Here is a 25,557-nt window from a genome sequence, read left to right as displayed (position 1 = left end):
TCTCTGATGCAAAGTAAGCCCATATGCCAACACAAAGGAAGCTCTCATTGCATATTAAGTCAACAGGAAAACAGGTTGAAATCCGCATAGGAAACCAAAGGCCACAGGGGTTGTCTTGTCTCTGGGATGAAAACAATGAGTTTTGTGGAAATATAAGGCAAAGTGAAAAGACATTTTGTTATCCACTTGCTGAGGAGACCCCTGGTAGGGCATGGGGGAATCATGAAAATCTGGATCCTAATTTGACTGAAAATCAGTAAGCTCTACAGAAAAACTTTAAGGGTAAGAGAACTGCTTTAGCCAAATGATTGTAGGTTGCTAAAGTTTTATGTTTCATTTGTTAGAAGCGGGTCATACTTTTATTTATTTGTAACCAATTCTGTCCAGAGAAGTTTGTCTGAGATATCTGCTAGAGGGGTGACAGCTCCCTGACACTTAGTTTAGCACCGGCAAATCTCTCACTCGCTGAGGCAGGGGGGTTACACAGTGACTTAATATTTTGGGCACCCCAAGAAAGCGTCACAGGGGGTAATTTTCTTTAAAAGGATGAGACGCAGGCTCTCCCTTTCTGTGTGTGTGGATTATGGCCACCAAATTTGAAGTTGCAGTTTTCAACCTGCAAATTAAATTACAAATCAGAGCACATGCCCCTCTACTTGGCTGATTTGCATCTGCAATTGAACTGCAATATGAAAATGTGCATGCCAATTTTGCTGGTGCAAATTGTGCCCAGGAAATCTGCAAAATATAATCTTGTCAGGATAAAACGAAAATTATGCTCCAAAAGAGTCCTAAAGACAAACAAAGAGTAATGTGGTCAAAAGGTTGCACATGAGCCTCTCACATCAGAAAATCTGGGTACAACATCTGACTTAGGTCATATTGTAGCTGAATGTGAGCTAGGCCACATCATAAAAGTACATCCGAATCTGGTATTGTCTGACAACATTAGCAGTCACCATTCTGGAAGGACCCAGAACTGAATTCACACAGATATTGGTGTTCAAGTGTGAGGTGCACAATGACACAGCCATATGGAAATTCTTGCCCAGAGCCTGCCCGCAATGAGCCTGATTCTTCTCTCGTCAAACACAAGAGCCTTGCCAAGAGAAGCAAGTCATTGCAAGGAAAAATCATCTCCAGGAACCAAACAGGTTGTCGTTAGTAATTTGTTTACTGCAGCCTCCCAGAAGATTTTAGGAAAACCTCCAAAGGAAACTGGTGTACGCATCCTTTATCTTTCCTTAAGAGTTGGTTCTACATCATCATCATCTTTCCATTGGCTCTGCAGAGTTAAAATAGACAAAGCACAGTCCTCAGTGCAGAGACTGCTTCAAATATACAAACACTTTCTTGTACACTGTTTTCCAGTCATACTGTCATTATCTGCCTTCTAGCATTAGAAGTAAAGAGGTTTCTGCTGAGATAGATCCATAGTCTCCTCTTGATGTCTGGGGGATTTAGATAGGCAGATCCTATTAGCTACAATTAACATTGAAACGCACCATTTATACCCAATGACATTTCTTTAGACATAATGTGAGTACACAGGTGTAAATTCAGAGTAACTCCACTGAAATGAATGGAGCTACTCCAAATGTATGTAGTGTAGCTGACGTCGAAATTTGGTCCATAACCTTTTTCTTTTACATTGCAGTCTACCAAACAGTGTTCCAAAATCTGCCCTGCCACTTACACTCTGTAACACCAAAGTCAATGGGATTGCATAAGCATGAGAGTAAAATCTAACCAAAAGAGCCAAGCTCTGCTCTCATTTACACCTTTATAAAATGTAATGTGATTCTGTTGAGCTAACTGGAAACTCGTTGTTCAGTGCTTTCGAAAGGCTACTTATTTGGGTGTCTAAATATGGACTTAATTTTGGCTACACAAGTGTGAATATTTTGGCCAGGGTTTCAAGACCAAATTGGATTTGGAACATGACTGATGAGAAACCAGAGCAGAAGGCTTTATTGTGGGTCAAATGTATGATACAGCAATTCCATTTTCAAAGACTGAGCTATGGCAATGAAATGTCATTTAGACACAAAGTAAACTCTTCTTTCCTAAATCCATTGGCTATTGCACAAAGGAAGCCTGGTAGATACATGCAAAATTGTTCCCGGGTTGCTTAGTTCTCGCAATAAATTGTGCAGTTAGAAAAGACAGCAAAATAGAAACTGAAGTTTTGAGTGGCTAAAAGATATTCCATTTTAATTTACAGATTCTCTTTATATGCCAGTGTGCACCTGAAATAAACTTTCCTCTCTTTCAAGTTGTTACGACATACCTATCGGTGACAAATGATGCTCACTAATAAAAATATAAAGTGCTTGCCCTTCTATAATTTGTTCTGTTGAGTTGATTGCAGGCAATGCTCACAGATGTGTGTTCCAGAAGAGAAAATGCTTCTGGTTTTGAAAAGAGTGTATGTAGATACAGTGCATGTATTTAGCACATCTTTTAGGTGTATAATTATATATAAGAGCAATAGATGTCTAAGATCACATATTTTATTAAAAGGCTTTTATCAGAAAAACATTTAAAATACCGACATTCAAATAAACAATATTAAAATGACTGGACTAGCAATGCAACTCAAATGAAAAATAAAGACGAGGGGGCTGATTCTCCTGTCACGTTGGTGAAAATCAGGCATAAGTAGAGAGATTCTGGTTTTATACCAATGTAAGTGAAAGGAAAATCAGACCCAGTGTAGACACTGTATCAAATATGCATGGTAGTTATTCCTTGCAAGTGCAATAGCTTGTCATTTTCAAATTTTTATTCCACCCAATAAATCTAATAGAATAGAGAGGACAAAGTCCTGTTTTTGTATTGATTACACCAGTCATTCACTTTTCGAAAAGGAGACATTCTGTTCTCAGTAAAACAAGCTGGAAGTCAAAACTGGTTTGTACATGTGTGATTGAAACTGGCCCAATGTGTAAATTTAAAAAAAAAATCCATAGTCACGCAAACAGTACTCAAAAAAAGAACTGCACAGGAAAAAGGATTTTTTCCTATATGACTTTAATAAAAATAACTCTCAGGATTGGGCATTACCTAGCAGTTTAACTGCAGCCCTCAGCTTCTGTAGTCAGTCTCCAAATACCAGAAAATGCCCTCCCTGTCAGACATTACGTTGGACCTAATTCTATCCTGACCTACGCCCTGTGCAGTCCTATTCACTTCAGCCTTATTCAACTCCAGTGGAGATACAGTATGTGATCCAGGGAAGAATTTGGTCCATAACATTAAGACATGACCAGAATTGAAATGGCTGGCCTATTTGATCGCTTGCACACTCCATAAAATTCCCAGATCTGCCTGTGGTTATAGCTGGTACCCAGCATCACCATCTTGACACCTGACATTTCAGAAAGGACTGAACCTGAAAGTAACTTCTGGGGAGGCTAATATTTTGTCATCTACTTAATGACATCCTTTCCAGCCATACTTCCTTCACCAGCAGTACCTCATTGGGTTAAGTCGTCTGGCCAATGGAAATCACAATCACTCAGGTTTTATTACAGCGGCTTGTACACCAGTTTAACTAGCCAAATAACCAATCTCCACATGCATACTTTCAAAAGCAGAAATGTTTTCTAACCCACCAAATAACCATACTAAGCTCAGCCAATAATAATGACAAATCATAATGACAAATCATTTTGAAAGGCGTTGTGATCATGGATTTAATCTTTACCAGCCTGATCATACTGTCCCATAGCTCATCTCACTGCTCTTATAAGTGCGAGGTTAAAGACCTAAGTGCTGTTTATGGAAAAGTTGCCTATCTAAGATGCCTATGACAAACTTATCTTTAATATGTTCAGTCCTCTTTACTCTTTTCAAAGCACAAGAACCTGCTAGCTCATACAAATGCCTTCTAAATAATCCTGTTGTTTCTGGACCTATGCTTCCCTGGCAGAAATGTGCCCTCATGTGAATTTGTTCCATTTAGGGAGTGGGCATTTCAAATGCGCCTAAGGGAGTTAGGTAACCAACTTCCATTGACTTGTAAGTTAGCAACTCAGTTCCCTTTATGTCTTTTTGAAAATTCAATCCAAATAGCGATCGTTTTTCTCTGTTATGGCTTTATGCAATTCTTCCCCTCCATTAGGCTCTAATATCTCCCACACTATGTGAGGTTTTAGAGTAGCAGCCGTGTTAGTCTGTATTTGCAAAAAGAAAAGGAGTACTTGTGGCACCTTAGAGACTAGCATAAGCTTTCGTGAGCTACAGCTCACTTCATCGGATGAAGATCTCAGAGCTTTTCTGCTGTGCTCAGCCTGCAGATGAATCCAACTCTTGCACACAACAGTCTGTATCGGAGTAGATAACAATGAGCAGGAGTTCAATGTATTCATTCCATTAAAACAAAAATTATCTGCATGGGCCCAGAAAAGCAAAGTTTCAGCCCAGAGCAAATTTTTGCAGCTCTTCTATACTTTCCTAAACATTAAACTGTTGATTCACATTGAATTCTTAAGTACAGTTTATGGATGTGAGTGAATATATAAACAAGAGGGATGTTTCCTGCCCTGCAGTCAGTGGGCTCACTTGTGTCATTAGGTGCTTCTCCATGTTGAGGCCATGCAGAGTTGAACCCAGTATTGTGCCAGGAAGGCAAAATTTCCCCCCGGGAGTTCCCCTGCATGCAAGCAAAGTGCGCCTGCTGCTCTGCTCCTTCAGTGGTGCTGCATACTCACCACGGTATGTCCAACAAGCACTGTTGTCCTAGTGCACAGGAGAGCCGGGGCCATGGCCTCATCGTCTCCCCATCCCCTTGGGGAGTCTTGCACCTCAGAAAACACATGGAGAGAAAAATCTCTGCATGCCTCAGGAGACTAGTGACAACAAATGTACCCAACAACTGCGCAAAGACACAGGAAGGTAGCTTCTTTCTACAGTGGGCAGAGACAGGTGGGGGCCTGGCTGGGTGCCCTGGAATCTGACCAGGACACGCCATAGGATCCATCCTTTCGTGGATCTTCAAACAACCGCCCATCACTTCTTTGGAGGCACATTTGGGACACAAAACCTAACTTCAGCCACTAGATTAAAGCAGCCTCCGTGGAGCGGCTCCTATAGCCTGGGGCTTAGTCCCTCACTGCTCTTAGGTCTGGGCGCTAGGTTCCTGGATTTGGCCGGTGTGATAGCATTTATGGGGTTATGAGGTCATGGACAGGAATTATGGTAAACCAAAGAATAATCCAGTTCATAACCAAGGTCAGTATTATCCTGGAAAACAGGGAGAAGCCTGGGAGAGACTATCCTAAACAGGAGAAACCTAGAAAAGCCAAAGGGAGTTTGTACACAAATAAGGATGGGGGAAAACGGCTATTACCAATACCTACAAAACTGAAACTGACCTTCTCTGTGATGCATTTAGGTCACTTGTTAAATTCATGGAAAGTATTGATTTTGTTTAATTAAATTATCTCTGTGCATTGGACAGGGACAAATGCTAAACATGGACTCCGCTGCAAGGCTTGTAAGATGAGCATCCACCACAAGTGCACCAACAGTATTGGACAACAGCGTTGTATGGGCAAACTGGTAAGCAAGCTGCTCGGTACAAATTGAACAGACTGCTATACAGCTCCCATTTGATCCATTAGCTCTCTAAACACGGCCCTGTTAGCAATTACCTCCTGAATGCAGCCCATTGGCTAATCTGAAATCAAATTCCTTTCATTTAGACTATGGCAATTATGACTCGAGGGCTGAGAAAACACGTACAGTTTCTGTACTGTTGTAGGGATGTGCGTATATGGTTACACAGGGGTCAAATTAATCTAAATATTAGTTATTTTTAATTGAATATGCTATATAGTACGGATCTCTGCAACTCAATGAGCAAATGCTTGCATCTCAGACATTTCGAGTTTTGTTGCAAATATTTCACATACATTAGTTTTGGAGGCTAAAGAGGGAAATCAAAGCTTTACACCAGACACAAGTTAGGAACAAATAGGTTGAAGCCCCGGCCCTTCTGAAGTCAATCAAAGTTTTGTCATTGATTTGAAAGGGGCTAGGAGATCCACCCATAGTCTTGCAGGGCCTGCGCTCTCCATGTGTTTGTACAGTAGTTCCTATTAATATGAATGGAAGTTACACATGAGGTAAAACAGAATGTGCTTTAACCGGAATTGTAGTCACAGCCTGGGACTTTCTGGTGCAGAAAGCTGAGTCTCAAGGATAGATGGATACTAAAGAATTGAATTGCTGGTCTGGTGTAAGCTGCATATTTAGTTCATATTAATTGTTTCAGACTTCAGGAGGGGGGAGTGTGTCATTATACACATTGCCAGCTAAAGCTGTGTGGTGGTGCTTTAGTTTTTATACAGGAGCAAACGAAGAAAGGCCAAATTCAGAACTGTCAGAAGCAGGCACCACTCAGCTTAAGTCAGGAGTTTTACGGGCCTACGGGCGCTCAGAATTTCGCCTGTAGTTGGGGAAGTAAGGCTCTAAATCACTAGCATCAGTTCCCCACAGGCATCACAACTGTCAACCCCATCATTCCTTCACCATTTGTGTCTTTATGTGGAAGCACGATAGCAGCAGGATTAACACCCTGCAACTTTACCCATCTGGATATTGTAGCTATACACATCCTCCCTAAACATTTCTTTACTGGCAATTTGGAAATGCCACTGTTAAATGAAGTCACCCAGTTGTGAGGCTTCCACACTTCTTGTTGTGACGTGAGCCTGTATGTAGCGTAGATTAGTGCGGAAACACAAGGTAGCCAAATGCAGGTAGCATTGATTAGCTATGAGCTATAACTAATCAAAACGATGTCCATGGTAACAGCCATGTTGCCGGCTAGTGAATTCCTGAGCCTTAGGCTGAGAATGTCTTATCTCAAGATATGGTAAATACTGAGTTAACAAAGTACTTCATTCATTATGAACTGTGCTAAAAAAGCGGCATCGCTCTGGCTGTTATACCGTATCTCCCTAGAAAGAATATCTGAGGGCTATGTGATTATTTTGTTTGAAATCTTTTGCTACATAGGCCCAAATCCTGCTCCTTCGACCTGTAAGTGCATAGGACCCACAGGGAGTGGTCGGGCACAGGCAGACTATCCCCTTTGTGCACTGCAGACTGTGCTCTAATAGGCTATGTACAAGGCAGCAGAGGGATTTGACATTAGAGCAGGGCAGGATGGAGGCATTGCGAATAGATCCATCACTATATACATTCACTGGCCAAATACTCCTGCATGGGAGAGGAAGGATTAAGCCATCCTGAAGGCTACTGCAACCAGTGGGCTGTAGTACAGGCTATGGACCATCATTGCATCCCGAAGGGATGATTCCTGGAAAGAATTGCTGAGCAAAGCCCATCCGCTCTGGCTTTGTATAAGGAAAGATGACTCACCCTTAAAGCCAATATTTATGAGCGTGTGTCTCTACCTGCCAAGGCTCCAAAGTGGGTCACACCAATATGGGATAAAGACCCAAACTGAGACCCACAAGAAAATCAGCAATTCCCAATACTTTAAATACTGTGGCAATAGAATATTCCTTAGCATAGAATATTGCAAAACCTCTGTTTTATGATCCAGCATTTCTGCTGTAATTAATTTAAACTTATTAATGCTAAATTTGTGTAAGGTTGAAGGTAAAATAGAGTTTGAAAATGAAGGCCATTATTCCAGATAACATTAAGAAACAGAAATGAGATGTTTCCAGTAGGCAAAAAAATAAACCCCTATTCTCGGCACCCTGCAGTGAAGGAGGTAAATTGCTGGTCTGTAACAGAGAGTCTGTTCCTGCTCTCAAGACTTATTTTAGTGGGAATAAGGATGATGCCACTAGCAGAACAGCTGAGATTATTTCTGATGCTCCGTGACACAATATCAGTCATGTCAGAGACACACGTCACATGTTTCCTCTCTCTAGCCAAAGGGGTTTCGGCGTTACTACAGTTCCCCACTACTCATTCATGAACAGTTTGGCTGCATCAAAGAAGTGATGCCTATTGGTGAGTTTTAACTGCTTTATCTTTCAATCTCTTTTGGGCTGCGCTATGCTCTCAGAAGTTATGTTTGTTCTTAGCAGCCCTTCAACTCCTTTGCCAGTGAGGGGCCAGGTGTTCTTCCACCATCTCAGAGAAATAGTCCTTCAAAGCTGTAACTGAAAGAAATGTATTTATTTTTATTTTCAATATTACATGATTCAAAGGCACAATGCACATAAAATGCTCACTGTCATCACGTTCACCAAACCAATGCTTGTGCTCAAAGTGGGAGGAGCCTGTGCATTGCTGCTAGCCAGGCCTGATTTGGGAAGAAGCACCACAAGAGTTGTATATTAAAATAACAGTGAACTATGCTCAACACTGGTCTAATCAGGATCTTGAATGAATTATGCTTCCATTCTCTCTTGTTCACCTTCCTTTCTTTTCTCGTTTGATTTTTACTGATTTAGTTAGTATTTCTTCAGATACTTGGGCCAGATTTTGCTCTCTGTTACACCCGATTCTGAAAATGAAAATTTTGAACCAAAAAAAAAATTCAATTTTGAAAAACTTCCTCCATGTGATTAAAGGGTGACCATTCAAAACTGACAATGCAAAAACTGAAAACCAAGAAAATAACTAACATGAAAGAATGTGTCTGAGAGCAGCCAATGGGCTCATATTTTTGCCTGTAGTTTCCATCAAAACATTTTTTTAAAATTAAATGGCTGTGTGTAAATTTTCATTTTTAAAAAAAGACCCTTTTAATATGAGAATTGTTTCTGTTCAAAATATTCTGAGCAGCTCTTCTGTAAAAACAAGGTTTGTCTTGCTCTATCCCAGTATCTTTCACCTCCCCGCTATGTAGGTTAACTAGTTACCACCTTCCACCCTAGAGGAGGCTGCATTTCTGTGATGCTATGTGTTATATAGAGCCTGAATCTGGTCTCTGTCACACTGCTGTAAATGTATAGACTTTGGCTGACTTACCTTGATTTACACCAGTGTAAGTGAGAGCGTACGTTCAGAGATACCAAGGCCAGAAAGAACCACTGTGATCAGCTAGTCTGATGTCCTGTATAACACAGGCCACAGAACTTCCCCATATAATTCTTCTTTGAACTAGACCATAGAAAAACTTTTAGAAAAACATCCGGTCTTGATTTTAAAATTTCTAATAATAGAAAATCAGGTCCACAGTTCTTGAATGTGCTTTGGGATGAATAGTGCTAGGTGAATGTAAGGCCCTGATCCTACAACTGTGTGGACTGACCTTACTGACTTAACTGGGGCTCTGTTTGGGGACAAGGGTCCTCTCCTGTGATTCTAAATGTAGGATTGGAGTCCCATATTCATTAGCTTGCATCATTTTTCTCTTTACTCAACTGAAACTTTTGCTGTTTTGAGATTTGGGAGAAGTGCTCAGTTCTTATAAAATGATAGCTATGTAAGGCTTAAAGGGATCTCAAGAGGTCATATAGTCCATTCCCCTGCTCTGAAGTGGGACCAAGCATAACGAGACCATCCCTTGCAGGTGTTTGTCCAACCTATTCTCAAAAACCTCCAGTGATGGGGATTCCACAACCTCCCATAGTAAAGTGTTTCAGTGCTTACAGTTAGGTGGTTTTTCCTATATCTAACCTAAACCTCCCTAGTTGCAGATTAATCCCATTACTTCTTGTCCTACCTTCAGTGGACATGAAGAACAATTGATCACAGACCTCTTTATAACAGCCCTTATTATATTTGAAGACTGTTATCAGGTCCCCACTCAGTCTTCTTTTCTCAATACTAAACATGCCCAATTTTTTAACCTTTCCTCATTGGTCAGGTTTTCTAAACCTTTTATCACTCTCCTCTGAATTCTCTCCAAGTTTTCCACATCTTTCTTAAAGTTTTGTGCCCAGAATTGGACACAGTACTCCAGCTGAGACTTCACCAGTGCTTCGTAGTGTGTCTTACATACAACACTCCTCTTAATACATCCAAGAATGATATTTGCCTTTTTCTCATGCATCACGTAGTTGGCTCATATTCCATTTGTGATCCACTATAACCCCTCCAGATCCTTTACTCCAGTTATTCCCAATTTTGTAGTTGTGCATTTGCTTTTTCCTTCCTAAGTGTAGTACTTTGCATTTGTATTTATTGACTTTTATCTTGTTGATTTCAGATCAGTTCTCCAATTTATCAAGGTCCTTTTGAATTATCATTCTGTCACCCAAAATACTTGCAATCCCTCCCAGCTTGATGTCCTCTGCAAATTTTATAAGCATAGTTGCCACTCCATTGCCCATTAATGAAAATACTAAATAGTACCAGAGCCAGGACTGACCTCTATGGGATCCCATTAGATACACCCTGTTAGTTTGACAGCGAACCACTGATAATGACTCCTTGAGCATGGGCTGTCAACAAGTTGTGCACCCACCTTATAGTAAATTCATCTAGACTGCATTTCCCTAGTTTGCTCATGAGACTGTCATGTGGCACTGTGTCACAAGCCTTACTAAAATTAAGTTATATCACGTCTACTGCTTTCCCCTTTATCCACTAGGCCAGTAACCCTGTCAAAGAAGTAAATTCGGTTGGTTTTGCATGATTTATTCCTGACAGATTCATCTTAGCTATTCCTTATCATCCTATTATCCTCTGGGTACTTACCAACTGATTATTTAATCATTTGTTCTAGTACCTTTCCCAAATATTGAAGTTAGGCTGACTGGTCTATAATTCACCAGGTCCTCTTTATTCCCCTTTTAAAGTATTTAGCATGTTTGCCCTTCTCCAGTCACCTGGAACCAGTTGATTCTCCATGAGTTTGTGAAGATAATTGGTAATGGTTCCGAGATTGCTTCAGCTAGGTCCTTAAATAGCCACAAAGACACAAAGTAGAGCTAAGCTCTTATGCGAAGATCCAGTTCCATTCATGAACAGCTAATGACTTTTGTCCTTTTACCATATATTATAAATATCTTCCATTCAAAACAAAGGCCAGAATTTGCTGGATGTTGAGATAAGGCCCATCTCTCTCTTGCAAAGGAAGTAAGAGCCAGTCGTAGAGTGTGTGTGTGTGTGGGAGGGATCAAGAAAGCAGAGAAAAGGAATCTACGAGTGAGATGGATGGCCTAAGGGTATGTCTACACCGCAATAGGCGATGCAACTGCAGCGCACATTGGCATACTCATGCTGGCTTGCTAAAAATAGCAGGGAAATTGCATCGGTACAGGCAGTGGCACAGGCTAACTGCCCAAATACAGGCCCACCTGGGACCCCAGATATGAATTGGAGCAGCTAGTCCAGGCCACCACGCCTATACTGTTACTTATAGCAAGCTGGCTCAATCAAAGCTAATATGGAGATGCCTACACGTGCCATCCCAATTGCAGTGTAGACTTATCCTAAGTGGGAGAAGGGAGAGGCTGTGGGACAGTGGGAATGGGTGTAGATCATGTAGTTTCTCACAAATGAGGTGATTTTAGTTGCAATGGGAGAGGATTAGGGGCGGCTCAGTCAATAGGAAGGTTGGGAGCAAGGAATGAGTGGAATGACGGATGGGCAGTTAAGTCTCTAAGTGAAGGAGACATAATGATGGGTACTTTCTTTCACGTGTTTATCTCTGTTTTGCCTCTTCTGTTGCAGCTTGTGGCAACAAAGTCGACCCCGTGTATGAAACCCTCCGATTTGGAACCTCCTTAGCACAGAAGACCAAGAGGGGCAGCTCTGGAAGTGGATCTGATTCACCCAAACGGAACTCTGTAATTCTTCTGTTTTATCTTCCCTTTTCCTTTTGCAGGATCACAGCACATCCATACACAATAGTTGTGTTAGTTTCCATCAGAAAGTCCAAATTTCAGGCTATTAAAAAAAATACATTCCAGACTAGAAAAGGGCCTATAAATTCTTTTTTGTAAACCCAGTTTGTGAACATCTTGTAACTAACCCTTAAAAAGAAGGAAAAATAGACGTTGAACAGGTGAGCATTCCTGTTTCACTTTGATCTGAAAATGCTGAAATTCAACAAACCACGTAGGCTAGAATCATTTGGGAGGGAGAGGAGGGGAAGTAAAAACCTAAAATAAGCAAAACTGTTTAAATTTGAAAAGTGACTTGCATGGGCACAGCACCGGCTTTAAAAAAGCCATTGGTATCTTGCAACTAGCTATGACTAGCAGGCAATGTATAGTCACACTGTTCTAGGGGCAGAACAGGTACTGAATTCTGCCTCCACCCACTCTTTGCCCATGTGCAGAGGAGAGGGAGTAGCTGCCCAATGGCACTGGGATCCCTGATCTGGGTAGACCGTGCAGGTGATTAAGGTAGCACCTTACATCCCCTCATTTTCATTCCTGAGCATGTCGGCCAGTCCATGACTGAAGCAGCAGAAGGCTGTTTTTTCAGGGGTCCTGAATGCCCACAACTCTAACTGAATTCAGTGGAAATTGCAGGTGATTGGCATCTCTGAAATTCAGGACCTAGATAGTAGTAGTAGTCTAGGAATAGTTGGCTGCAGGACTTAAATTCTCAGAGACTATTTCCCAGAGCTCCCCGCACCTCCCCCCAACAATTTGGGGCTCCAGGCTTCAGCTGCAGGGCATTAGCCCCATAGGGAGGCGCTTGGGCTCAGGGCTTTAGCCCTTTGGGGAGGTGCCAAGGCTCCCACAGGTTTAAAAATATTTACTGGAGCTCTGCTCCCGAGGGCTCCAGCTGAATTTAAGCCCTGGCTGATCACATGGTGCTAGCTTGGGTCCTTATTTCATTAAAGATGGCTGGAAACAATACATTACATGGGCCTGGGGGAGAGGCATAGGCGGGGGAGTGATTCTCCATCATGAATGAGAAGGGAGGTGGTCAACAGACAATCTCTCTGTTACAGTGTTGTCTGCACTTGAAAAGGGAACTTCTGCCTTAGAGTGAAATTCATCACTGCAAGAAAGTGCCTATAGGACTCAGGCCCCAATTCAGCTCAGCACTTAAACACTTGCTTAATGTTAAACTGGTGCTTCAATCCATCCCTGTTCAGCACAGCACTTAAGCCATTATTTCATTGGGACCTAAACAGGTGCTTAATTGCTGTGTTGAATCAGGGCCTTAAATGGTACAGATGGCCTTTTAAACAGACATTAATTTAACTCAGAAAGGCAAGCACAGAGAAATTGAAACCAGAGACTTACAATTCCTAAGTAAAAGCTGCACAGGAGTTAGTAAAGGACATGCCCCTCATCCAGTGTTTTCTCTTTTAAAAGAAACTTAGTAATTTTCCGCCTTTTTTTAATTCCAAAACCAGTTCTAAAACCTTTCACGGTTTGTGATTACAGCTCTTTCTTTGGCTTATTTAATTTATACTGGAACAGGAGTTCTACAAATGTAATTATTACCTGTTAAATCAATAAAGCATTATGTTAAATTATGAATGATTACTCAGGTGTAGAAAACACAGATGCATTATCAGCTTGCCCTGGACTTTTGATCATAACAAGATGGGGAGTGGGTGTAAAGTACAGAATGCCCTTTTGTCATGGGCTATTCTCCCAGGGAGTCAGATTGTGACTAAATGTAGCACACGTCAGTGGTTAGATAATATAGAAAAGCATAAGACAGAGAGACAGACATGGGAAACCCTAACTTCTCACAGTTAAATTCTGAGTCAGCAATGGGTAAGCAGTTACAGAAACTTAACTTCTTCACTGTTGGTCCTTCCATCCCACATCCCTGAGCTGTTGTTTCATTACAATCACAGTGGAGGTTGTGAATGATGTGCCTGGTTTGCCCAATGTGCCAGCTGTGATTATGCTACAGTGAAGTGGGTAATAGATGCAAAGCAGGAAGGAATACAGCTTTTATGACCTTATTGAGACCAATGTCACAATAACATCTAGAATCTGCATGTCCCTCTAGGTGATTTTGGCCTGGTTTCTTGAATGACCATAAATGGAAGGTAGGCATATGCTCCAAACTGAGCACCTATCACTTCACTGCTTCCCTCAAAATGTAATCCTCTAGCGCATATTTATATGGGGAAATTGTTTGAGGTAATGTAAACTTGGCACCAGTCTTCCTTCAGGGTTTGATGGATCAATTCTTTCGGAGTGAGGCTTTGTATTTCAAAGTGAGAGTATTTGTCCTATAGGGCCTGATCCAAAACTCATTGATGTCAGTGGAAAGACACACACTAACTTCAGTGGGCTCTGGATCAAGCCCATAATGCAGAGATTGTTATGGCACTGACACAATATTCAGCAAAACATTTCATTATAGCAGGATATTCTCACCTCAGGTGCAACACTGTCAGTGTATGGAGCCAAAGGCTTTTTAATCATTACAGAGATGCAGGAGTCTGGTGTTGAATGCGCCAAAATGAAGGGTTACATTTGCTGAAGGTTAAGTCTTGAAGCTAGTTGGTGGGAAATCCAGGGATCCAGCCTTTGCAAACTGTTGAAAAATAACTGTGATCTGGGATTTCTTTCAACGATGTCTGTTTTCCACCTAAGAGCTAGGAAGTCCATGTTCAGCCTGTGACATTCCCCATAGTTTGCCCCACTTTACACAGTATTCTTATCACTTAACATTTATATTGCGATAGAGCCTAAAGGCCTCAACCAGGTTGGGACCCCATTGTGTAAGGCACAGTAAAAATATATAATAACTGACAGCTCCTGCCCAGAAATGCTTACAGTTTAAAAGACAAGCCATAAGAGGTGGATGGGACAAACAGGAGGGCAGGGTGTTGGCAAGGGAGACAAGATAAAATGATTTTCAGTCCCGCCAGCTCCCTGTTAACTCCCATAGCTAAGGATGTGTTCCTGAGTTGGGGACTGACAGAGCAAAGTAGCTCTAAACAACAGTTCAGGAAAAGAAGTGACGAAAATACTGTGTCCAACTGAAAGTGCTGAGAAATTTAGCAAAGCCAAATGGAATTAATCACGTTGTGATTTGACTCAGACATTATGGCTAACCCAGCCTTATATGTTTTGTTATACAGCTGCCATTAAAAAGGCACTATAAAAGTCAATTAATTCATTATCTGGTTTATTTTATTTGGTATGTTTGTAAAGTCCAAATAACTTTTATTCCAGGCACATGTTTTAATGCTGTTGGGTTGGTTGGTCGGTTGGTTTTTTGCTCTAACAGATCAGTGCCAACAGCCTTACATTTATAAGCAACCCTGCAATAACAATTAATGTGTGTATAAAGGTGGAATATATTTACAGGAAAACAAATTTCATTTTTCATCTTTCAAGCATTTAAACCTTTAACATTTTCATTCACGACCTTGGCACAAAAAGTGGGAGTGTGCTAATAAAATTTGTGAATTGCAAAAGTTGGGAGGTATTGCCAATAATGAGAAGGAACAGAATATCATACAAAAAGAGATGGATGACCTTGAAAACTGGAGTAATAGAAATGGGTTGAAATTTAATAGTGTAAAGTGCAAGGTCATGAACTTAAGGACTAACAAGAATTTGTGGCAGGTTTCAGAGTAGTAGCCAGGTTTCAGAGTAGTGTTAGTCTGTATCTGCAAAAAGAACAGGAGTACTTGTGGCATATTAGAGACTAACAAATTTATTAGAGCATAAGCTTTTCATAGAATCATAGAATCTCAGGGTTGGAAGGGACCCCTGAAGGTCATCTAGTCCAACCCCCTGCTCGAAGCAGGACCAATTCCCAGTTAAATCATCCCAGCCAGGGCTTTCTCAAGCCTGACCTTAAAAACCTCTAAGGAAGGAGATTCTACCACCTCCCTAGGTAACGCATTCCAGTGTTTCACCACCCTCTTAGTGAAAAAGTTTTTCCTAATATCCAATCTAAACCTCCCCCACTGCAACTTGAGACCATTACTCCTCGTTCTGTCATCTGCTACCATTGAGAACAGTCTAGAGCCATCCTCTTTGGAACCCCCTTTCAGGTAGTTGAAAGCAGCTATCAAATCCCCCCTCATTCTTCTCTTCTGCAGGCTAAACAATCCCAGCTCCCTCAGCCTCTCCTCATAACTCATGTGTTCTAGACCCCTAATCATTTTTGTTGCCCTTCGCTGGACTCTCTCCAATTTATCCACATCCTTCTTGTAGTGTGGGGCCCAAAACTGGACACAGTACTCCAGATGAGGCCTCACCAATGTCGAATAGAGGGGAACGATCACGTCCCTCGATCTGCTCGCTATGCCCCTACTTATACATCCTAAAATACCATTGGCCTTCTTGGCAACAAGGGCACACTGCTGACTCAGTGTGCCCTTGTTGCCTGCAGCCCACTTCAAGGCCTACTGCCTTGTTGCTACAGCCCACTTCATCGGATGCATAGAATGGAACATATAGTAAGAAGAGATATATAGATACAGAGAAGGTGGAAGTTGCCATACAAACTGTAAGAGGCTAATTAGTTAAGATGAGCTATATCAGCAGGAGAAAAAATCTTCTGTTGTGATAATCAAGATGGCCCATTTAGACAGTTGACAAGAAGGGGTGAGGAGACTTAACATGGGGAAATAGATTCAATATGTGTAATGACCCAGCCACTCTCAGTCTCTATTCAAACCCAAGTTAATGGTATCTAATTTGCATATTAATTCAAGCTCAACAGTTTCTCGTTGGAGTCTGTTTTTGAATTTTTTCTGTTGAAAAATTGCCACCCTTAAATCTTTTACTAAGTGGCCAGAGAAGTTGAAGTGTTCTCCTACTGGTTTTTGAATGTTATGATTCCTGATGTCAGATTTGTGTCCATTTATTCTTTTATGTAGAGACTGTCCGGATTGGCCAATGTACATGGCAGAGGGGCATTGCTGGCACATGATGGCATATATCATATTTGTAGATGTGTAGGTGAACGAGCCCCTGATGACGTGGCTAATGTGATTAGGTCCTCTGATGGTGCCACTTGAATAAATATGTGGACAGAGTTGGCATCAGGTTTTGTTGCAAGGATAGGTTCCTGGATTAGTTTTTTTGTTGTGTGGTGTGTGGTTGCTGGAGAGTATTTGCTTCAGGTTGGGGAGCTGTCTGTAAGCGAGGACTGGTCTGTCTCCCAAGATCTGTGAGAGTGAGGGATCATTTTTCAGGATAGGTTGTAGATCCTTGATGATGCGTTGGAGAGGTTTTAGTTGGGGGCTAAAGGTGCCAGCTAGTGGTGTTCTGTTATGTTCTTTGTTGGGCCTGTCCTGCAGTAGGTGACTTCTGGGTACTCTTCTAGCTCTGTCAATCTGTTTTTCACTTCAGCAGGTGGATACTGTAGTTGTAAGAATGCTTGATAGAGATCGTGTAGGTGTTTGTCTCTGTCTGAGGGATTGGAGCAAATGCGGTTGTATCTTAGAGCGTGGCTGTAGACAATGGATTGTGTGGTGTGTCCTGGATGGAAACTGGAGGCATGTAGGTAAGTATAGAATTTGTGCTATAAACTGGGGATGTAACAGTTGGAAGTGACAGAGGAGGAGAAAGCTCTGGGTGTATTGGTTGATCACAGGATGACTATGAGCTGCCAAGGTGAAAAAGGCTAATGAAATCTTAGGATGTATCAGGCAAGGTATTTCTGGTAGAGACAGGGAAGTGTTATTGCCATTATACAAGGCACTGATGAGACCTCATCTGCAATACTATGTGCAATTGTGGTCTCCCATGTTTAAGAAAGATTTATTCAAACTGGAACAAGTGCAGAAAAGGGCTACTAGGATGATCAAAGGAATGGAAAAACCTACCTTATGAAAGGAGACTCAAGGAGCTTGACTTGTTTAGCCTAACCAAACAAAGACTGAGGGGAGATACAATTGCTCTCTATAAATAGATCAGAGGGATAAATACCAGGGTGGGAAAGGAGTTATTTGTTGTGGGCCAATGTTGACACAAGAACAAATGGCTATAAACTGACCATCAACAAGTTTAGACTTGAAATTAGTTGAAGGTTTCTAACCATCAGAGGAGTGAAGTTCTGGAACAGCCTCCCTAGGGGAGCAGTGGAGGCAAAAAAACCTAGTAGTCTTCAAGACTGAGCTTGATAGGTTTTATGGAGAGGGTGGCATGATGAGACTGCCTACAATGGAATGTGGCCCATGTGCGATTGCTGTAGCAAGTAGCCCCAGCAGCTAGAGACCGGACACTCAATGAGGAGGGCTCTCAGTTACTATAGCTAATTCTTTTCCAGGTGTCTGGCTGGTGGGTCTTGCCCACATGCTCAGGGTCTAACTGATTGCCATATTTGGAAGGAATTTTTCCCCTGGTCAGATTGGCAAAGACCTTCGGTGCTTGTTGCCTTCTTCTATAGCCTGGGGCCCGGGTCACCTGCTGGTTTGAACTAGAGTAAATGTTGGATTCTCTGTAACTTGAAGTCTTTAAATCATTATTTGAGATCTTCAGTAACTCAGCCAGAGATTATGGTTCTACTACAGATGGGGGTGAGAGATTCTGTGGCCTGCAATGTGCAGGAGGTCAGACTAGATGATCACAACGGTACCTTCTGCCCTTAAAGTCTATGAGCGAGCAGCTTTGCTATAAACATGTGACAGAAAACAAGATTTAGAAAATTGTTGAAGAAAGCCACATCATTGATGGTGAGCTTTAAAGCTAGCTGGAGCACATTTTTTGTCTTTTCTTCTTGTGTCCCAAGCGTAGGCTTGCAAAGCAGTTAGTTTACTTGTGTGTAAAGTATAATTACACCGTATCATGAAGAAATTAAATGGTAGGATGAAATCCTCAAAAGCACTTTAAAAAGATGTTATCAAGAAATAAACAAACCTTAGGAATATACAAAAGGAAATAGGTTTTCAGACTAGAAAATGCATCAGAAAACTCCTGAGTTTATAGAGATGTTTTAAAAATAATCCCCAAAGTAGATGAGCATGTTGAACTCAGAATCTGAAGGTTCAGAGGGTCAGATTCTGATGACTTTATCTAGAGTAGCTCCTTACTCCAATGTAGCTACCCATGCAGAAAGGTGCTACTCAACACAAGTAATGATATTGGACTCTGGCCCTTAGACTATATACTTTTGAAGCCTGGCACTGGATTGTCCTCTATGTTTGTACAACACCTAGTACCATGGGGGCACTAATCCTGATTGGAGCCTCTAGGCACTACTGCAGTACAACCAATACATAAAATAAGTGTAACAAAGGTATTTAGCTTTCAATTTTTTAATTATACCAGCGAAGAAATTAGGTGCAGTGATTATGTGACTAATTTCAGTAGGTCTTTCACGCTCCTGAGCTTTCTTCCATAGCAAATTGGAGAAATTAAGGTCAGACTTCCTCTTAAGGATATGTTTCTAAACTGTTTCTAAAACCTTAATAAATGAATTATATATGTTTTAATAAATGGTTAATGAATTGTTATAGTGTTATGAAGTGTAACTGCAAATAAAGATTTACAAGCACCAAAAAATAGCTACTCTGTACAGATACCAACCTTTTTTTATTAACTCCTAAACCCCAACTTCTTCTGCTGTCCAGAAATCTGTTGTATACTAGAATTGGCATTCATTTGGGTTTCCTGCTGCTTCCCATTAAGAATTTGAACTGCCCCGTTGGATATCATGTTATCAGCAAATCTCTTCATGTTGACTCCCTCCACTCTCAAAACACCAAGCTGCTGCTTTCACTTAATGCTCCTGTGTGATTTTATTTCACCTCATTATCCACTTTCTTCCTTATTTTGTCCCATTCATCCTCTCTTTCCTCATAGACTTCAGACCTGGCAGAAGTTCCTGAGGAAGCAGATGGTTCAGGAAGCATGTTTGATATAAACAGGAAACGCAGCAACAGTGGTGAGTTCTGGAACCATCTAGTATTTTCAGATGCACAAAAATATTCTTCTAAATGACTGGTGTAATTATTCCACTACCTTGGCCCACACAAGTGGAATCCATGAGGGATGAATTTGGCCCAGTGTGGACCTTTCTTATGTCCTTAAGGGAGTTTATTCGTTTATTGAGTTAAGGAAGAGTTTTGGCCAAGGGGTTGGGAACAGGAGTCTGGGAAGGTCTCTTTACCAGTGTTGCATATTTACTTGGCTCCTAATGGCCTGTGGGGACTGATTTTCCATACCCACTATGACCAGATTTAGGTGACAGTGGACAGGCACTCAGCACATCTGGGTTCAGTCCATGCCTCTGGTACAGACTTCCTGTATGTTTTGTGAGACTTTAGGCTGGTCATTTAATGTCTGTTCTCCTCAATTCCCCACCTGTAAAATGGGGATGATGATACTTCCTCTCCTCCCACCCTTTTGTCTGTCTCGTCTACTTAGACTATTAGCTCATCAGGGCAGAGAGAGTCTGTTACATGTGTTCCATACCAGGCCCAGCACAATGGGTCTTGATCTCAGATGTGGCCTTTTGGTGCTACTGTAGTACAAATCATAAATAACACTAATAGTCCAAATGCTTTGTCCTCTTTTTGAATCTGAATGTAATGTTCTTGTACTGTTGTAACTGTTATGAGGTAACTCCATCACTGGCAGCCCAGTGATGAAGACTTCCGTGCGTGCAGTGACGGAGTCTTAGCCAGGAGCTTGGAACACTGAGTTGCGAAATTGCAGTGTCCATTGGGCTCCAGTTCAGTCCTGGCAATAGAAAGATTGTGTGTAGAAAGAACTTCGGGGCACCCAGTAACCCTATAAGCCAGGAGTGGAGGAGTTGTTGCACCGAGGCTCACCGATACCACCAAGAAGAATTAGTATTCCCAAACTTCAGGCAGGGGCAGACTGGCTGAATCCGAGGGAAACACAAGCACAGCGAATGGACCTCTCTTCTTTGAACCCCAACATCCACCTCCTCCACAGTGCAGATCCCCCATTGGTTTTGGCATATGGCTAGTAAGTTTTACAGTGGTCAGGTGTCAAATGTAGTTGTCCTTTCCCACCCCCACCTCCCATTTTACCTCCTTCCCAGACTTCTCCCTGCTCCTCATTCCGACCCTTTCATTTCACATCTCTGGTTTCAGTCCTTTTCCTCCCTCTCAGCATGTGGCCCACCCATCAGTGGCACCCACCTCCTCCTGATGGGTGGGTTACATGCTGAGGGGGGATTTTCCACCTCACTTGAGCACTTGGAACTGTAACTCAACCTGGCCAGTTGGAAAGAATCCATTCTACCTGAGTTTCATTTTTCCCCAAAGGTTTTCAGATTGCTTTTTTTTCATCACTTACCTCCTTTTTTTTTTTTTTTTTTGGAGCCTGTAAGAAACTTTTCTATGGGATCTGCATGACTTAGAGGCCTCAAGAAACTTGCTCAAATAGATCAGTTTAAAGAACTCAGCATGTGCCAAACCTCCAAATAACTTCCTCAGCACATTAATGATTCCTTTGATCGGCATCAACTTTCTTTTTCGATCCATCCTTCAGAGGCCTAGTGTATAAATTATGCAGCAATTGCTCCAAATATTTCCTCTTGGTGGATTTTAATAAACTGTCTGTGTTTTTTGTGCTAATGATGGAAATGCCAAGACCCTTTTCATGCTGTCAGAGTTCTCACATGGTTTTCCTACGGCTGCAAGGGCAAACAGATGGATTTCTGGTTTGTGTAGAGATGAACCCCATAGTTGCTATGACCTTTACTTTTACATGTCTCCCAGTAATATTCAAAGAGCATGAGTTAAACAGAGATTAAAAGTTTAATGAACTCATTTAAAAATATTCTTGGGGTGTTATTCACCATTGCATTGCTCCCGCTTTACAAGGGATAATAACTTCAGTGATTCTAAATGATGTTACTACACCATAAAGCTAGAGTAACACAGCAATGAATCAGGCCCCATGTGTTTTATTTTTCCCAGCCTTCCTCAAGGAATGTTTTAGAAAAATGCAGATTTGTGTCAGTTTATGCAATAGGGTTTATGCAATAGGGAAACAGCAAGAGGAACACACTATGGAGAAGTCTAGGAGACACAGCAAACATGGGCTGGTTTATTCATTTCTATAGATTCATTGCAATAATTTCAAGGGGAAATTAATTCTCTACAGTGCTAAAGCATAACAATATCAAGTGTGCTTAGTTTACAAATAAAAAGATGGATTTTCTAACCGCCAACTCTGTAAACTCACCCTGGTCTCCACCAGTCAATTGGGCTAATTACTTTGCTTGCATTATTACCAGTAATAAAAGTTCTGCAAGCCAAATTATTCTGTAAAAGACATCTGTGCAGTCCCATTGCCATCAGTGAGTGTGTGTAGATGTACCTGATTCAGGTATAGGAAACAATCTCCAGGAAGGAGCACACTTAGTGTTCAGTTCTGTCAATGCACCGGAAATAGAACCATGCTCACGCACTCAGCTGATTCTGCATTGCTGACCAGAGTAAAAAATAGTAGTAAGATTTTATTTTTCTGAATGGAGAAATCAGAAATTACCCTGAATACACAGAGGTAGCCAATCTGATGAACAAAAAAGTTATATTTAGTCAGTCGACTTTTCAGGTCAGAAATGCACTCTAAAATTTTGTAAAGCTTTTTCACATTATGAATGATGTAAGTCTAGATAGATATTACCTCACTCATCCTTTCTGTTATTGGACCAACTTCTGTTGGTGACAGAGACAAGCTTTTGAACTTACACAGAGCTCTTCTCCAGAACTGAAGAGCTCTGTGTGAACTCAAAAGCTTGTCTCTCTCACCAACAGAAGTTGGCCCAAAAACAGATATTACCTTACTGACCTTTTCTTGCTATGTCACTGGGGAGGCAGAGAGAGATTCAGCAGGAGTGCACTGGCTTCTTGGCTTTTATTATTCTGAAAGTATGAAACTAAATCACAGAGAAGGGAGACAACAATACATAGAACAATCACTGGCTTGGACTGCTTTTGGAGACTTCTGTCATGTATTTCTTATTTTTCTAACAACAAATGTAATCCAATACTGGGACTAAACTCTTAGAAAAGTGACTTAGGCCCAGAACAGTTGATGGGTTCCATCTACTAAAATCATGGATGGGCTTTGTCCAAAAGTAGGGGACACCATTCTCTAAAAATTAGGAAACTGTTCTTAGAGAGTGAAGAAGGAACATAGTCAGTGTAATAAAGCAATTGATGTTAGCAGGGAAGGCACCTGAAGCATGTTATAAATCAGCTAATGAAATAATTACAGTAGATTAAGCTAAATTCTGATACCCTTATTAACCCTGAGTGGGACCTTTCAGCTTGAGTAGACCCATTGATTTCAGTGGAGTTACCCACAAAGTGAGGTGTTACACAGTGTGAGTAAGGCTGCCAGAATCTCATTGGCCTGGGAATCAAGAGACCTGGGCTCGATTCCCAACTCCGCCTCTGACCTGCTGCATGACCTTGGGCAATTCTCCTGTATCCCTTCCCACCTTTTATTTTGTCTGTTCTGATTGTTAATTCTTCAAGCAGGGACTATCTTGTGCTACTTCTTTGTACAGTGCTTAGCACAATGGGGCCCCTGACTTGGTTGCGGCATATAAGTGCTACTGCAATACAAAATGACTGATTAATAAAAGAAGGACATTACTGAGAGTGGTAGTGAAAATTAGAAAGGGAGGATTAGGGGAGAGAGATATAAGGTGGGCCTCGGGAGGTGAATTGCCTTCACCTCTCCCTAAAATGTCATGTGTTTTGTTTTATTTCAGTGTTTACCTACTCAGAAAATGGAACAGAAGACTTTGGAGAAGAATCAAAAAGGATAAACTCCCTGGTATGGGCCAAGATTTAGTGAGGGTATAGTGAAAATGTTAATTGATTTAAGGGGCTTGTTTTTACAGAAACACGCTTGGGTGAGTATTATAAATTGGCCTGGTCAACACAAGCATCATGACAGGTGAGCCAGAGCAATGTGAATGTGATTACAATGGAGCAGTCTAACAGCTGTGACAGCATAAAAATGGTGCTGCACAATCCAGAGTCTGACATCATTTGAAAAGGATCTTGGTCTTTTTGCAGTTTCTTTTGGCCAAATTGTCCTTGGCCCTTGTGTGAGGGCATATATGGAGAGAAGGAATGCAAGGAGTGGTCTCCCTCACTGAGCACACTGGGCAAACCTTCCTGAGGTGGGAAAGTGCCCAGTCCTTCCTTGAGCTCTGGCTTTCATGGTTATGTACCACCTTACTCAGCACTGTGCATGATCAGCACAGGCTAGCTCTTTATATCCGTCGTATAAAAAAGGTGACTTTAACAGAGGGCTAGATGTTGGCGGGGAAGGAGGCTGGAGAGGAGACACGGAAAATTACAGTTGGGCCATAGGAGCAATAACAAGGAAATCAGTGGAGGAATCTGCTCAACATTTTAGATGTCTCTACATAAATGCAAGGAGTGTGGGGAATAAACAGAAAGAACTGAAAGTATTAGTCCATAAGCTAAATTATGGCTTAAGAAAGGACAGGCAGGATAAAAAGGAAGGAAGTGTTGCATTATACATCAAGAATATATACACCTATTCTATAGTCCAGGAGGAGGTAAGAGGCAGACCAGCTGAAAATGGTCTGATCAAAAGGGTAAAAAAAAAAATAGGGGTGACATCATGGTAGGAGTCCATTATAGACCACCAAATCAGGACAAGGAGGTGGATGAAGCATTTCAAGAACAAATAACAGAAATATCCAAAACAAAAGACCTGGTAGTAATGGGAGGACTTTACCCAGACATCTGTTAGAAAAATAAACTGGCAAAACACAAATTTTCCAATAAGTGCTTGGATTGCATTGGAGACATCTTTTTATTTCAGAAAGTAGAGGAAGGAACCAGGAGGACAGCCATTTTAGATTTGATTCTGAGCAACAGAGAGGAATTGGTAGTGAATCTTGGGCAATTTGAAGTGGGCAATTTGGGTGAAAGTAACCATGAAATTATAGATTTCACAATTCTAAAGAAAAGAAGGAATGGGAACAGCAGAATAAGGGCAATGGACTTCAAATAAGAAGATATTAACAAACTCAGAGAATGGAGAGATTCTCTTCTCATAGGACCTTATCTAAGGGGGAAAGGAGTTCAGGAGGGCTGACAGATTCTCAAGAAGACAGTATTAAAGAGAACTGTAAACTATCCTGATGCAAGGGAAAGATAAGAGGAATAATAAGAGACCAATATGACTCCATCAGGAGCTCTTCAATGACCTGAAAATCAAAAAGGAATGCTACAAAAAGTGGAAACATGGACAAATTGCTAAGGAGGAGTATAAAAGAACAGCACATGTATATAGGGACAAAATCAGAGAGACTAATGTCTACACTACGAAATTAGGTCAAATTTATAGAAGTCGATTTTTTTAGGAAGCGATTTTATACGGTCGATTCCACTAAGTGCGTTAAGTTGGCAGAGTGTGTCCACAGTACCGAGGCTAGCGTCGACTTTCAGAGCATTGCACTGTGGGTAGCTGTCAAGGTTCCTCCCCCACTCTGAACGCTAGGGTACAGATGTGGGGACCTGCATGAAAACCTCCTAAGCTTATCTTTACCAGCTTAGGTCAAAACTTCCCCAAGGTACAAAATATTCCACCCTTTGTCCTTGGATTGGCCGCTATCAAACAAATACTGGTTACTGGGGAAGAGCTGTTTGGAAACGTCTTTCCCCCCAAATACTTCCCAAAACCTTGCACCCCACTTCCTGGACAAGGTTTGGTAAAAAGCCTCACCAATTTGCATAGGTGACCACAG

The 25,557-nt window shown here is 41.5% G+C and overlaps 1 protein-coding gene across 1 annotated transcript in view; it reads left to right on the top strand.

Moving 5' to 3' along the window:
* The window catches only part of STAC (SH3 and cysteine rich domain), a 106,132-nt gene that overhangs the window by 60,068 nt on the left and 20,507 nt on the right, over positions 1-25,557 (top strand). Inside the window, exons 3-7 of the mRNA XM_073329503.2 lie at positions 5,465-5,565; positions 7,917-7,998; positions 11,617-11,732; positions 19,641-19,722; positions 23,539-23,603. Coding sequence (XP_073185604.1) covers positions 5,465-5,565; positions 7,917-7,998; positions 11,617-11,732; positions 19,641-19,722; positions 23,539-23,603 — 446 coding nt within the window. The remainder of the gene's footprint in view (positions 1-5,464; positions 5,566-7,916; positions 7,999-11,616; positions 11,733-19,640; positions 19,723-23,538; positions 23,604-25,557) is intronic.

Source organism: Lepidochelys kempii, chromosome 2, assembly GCF_965140285.1.
Source record: "Lepidochelys kempii isolate rLepKem1 chromosome 2, rLepKem1.hap1, whole genome shotgun sequence".
Classification (NCBI taxonomy): domain Eukaryota; kingdom Metazoa; phylum Chordata; order Testudines; family Cheloniidae; genus Lepidochelys; species Lepidochelys kempii.
Note: the sequence above shows the minus strand (reverse complement) of the source record. Positions and strands in the feature narration are given on the sequence as shown.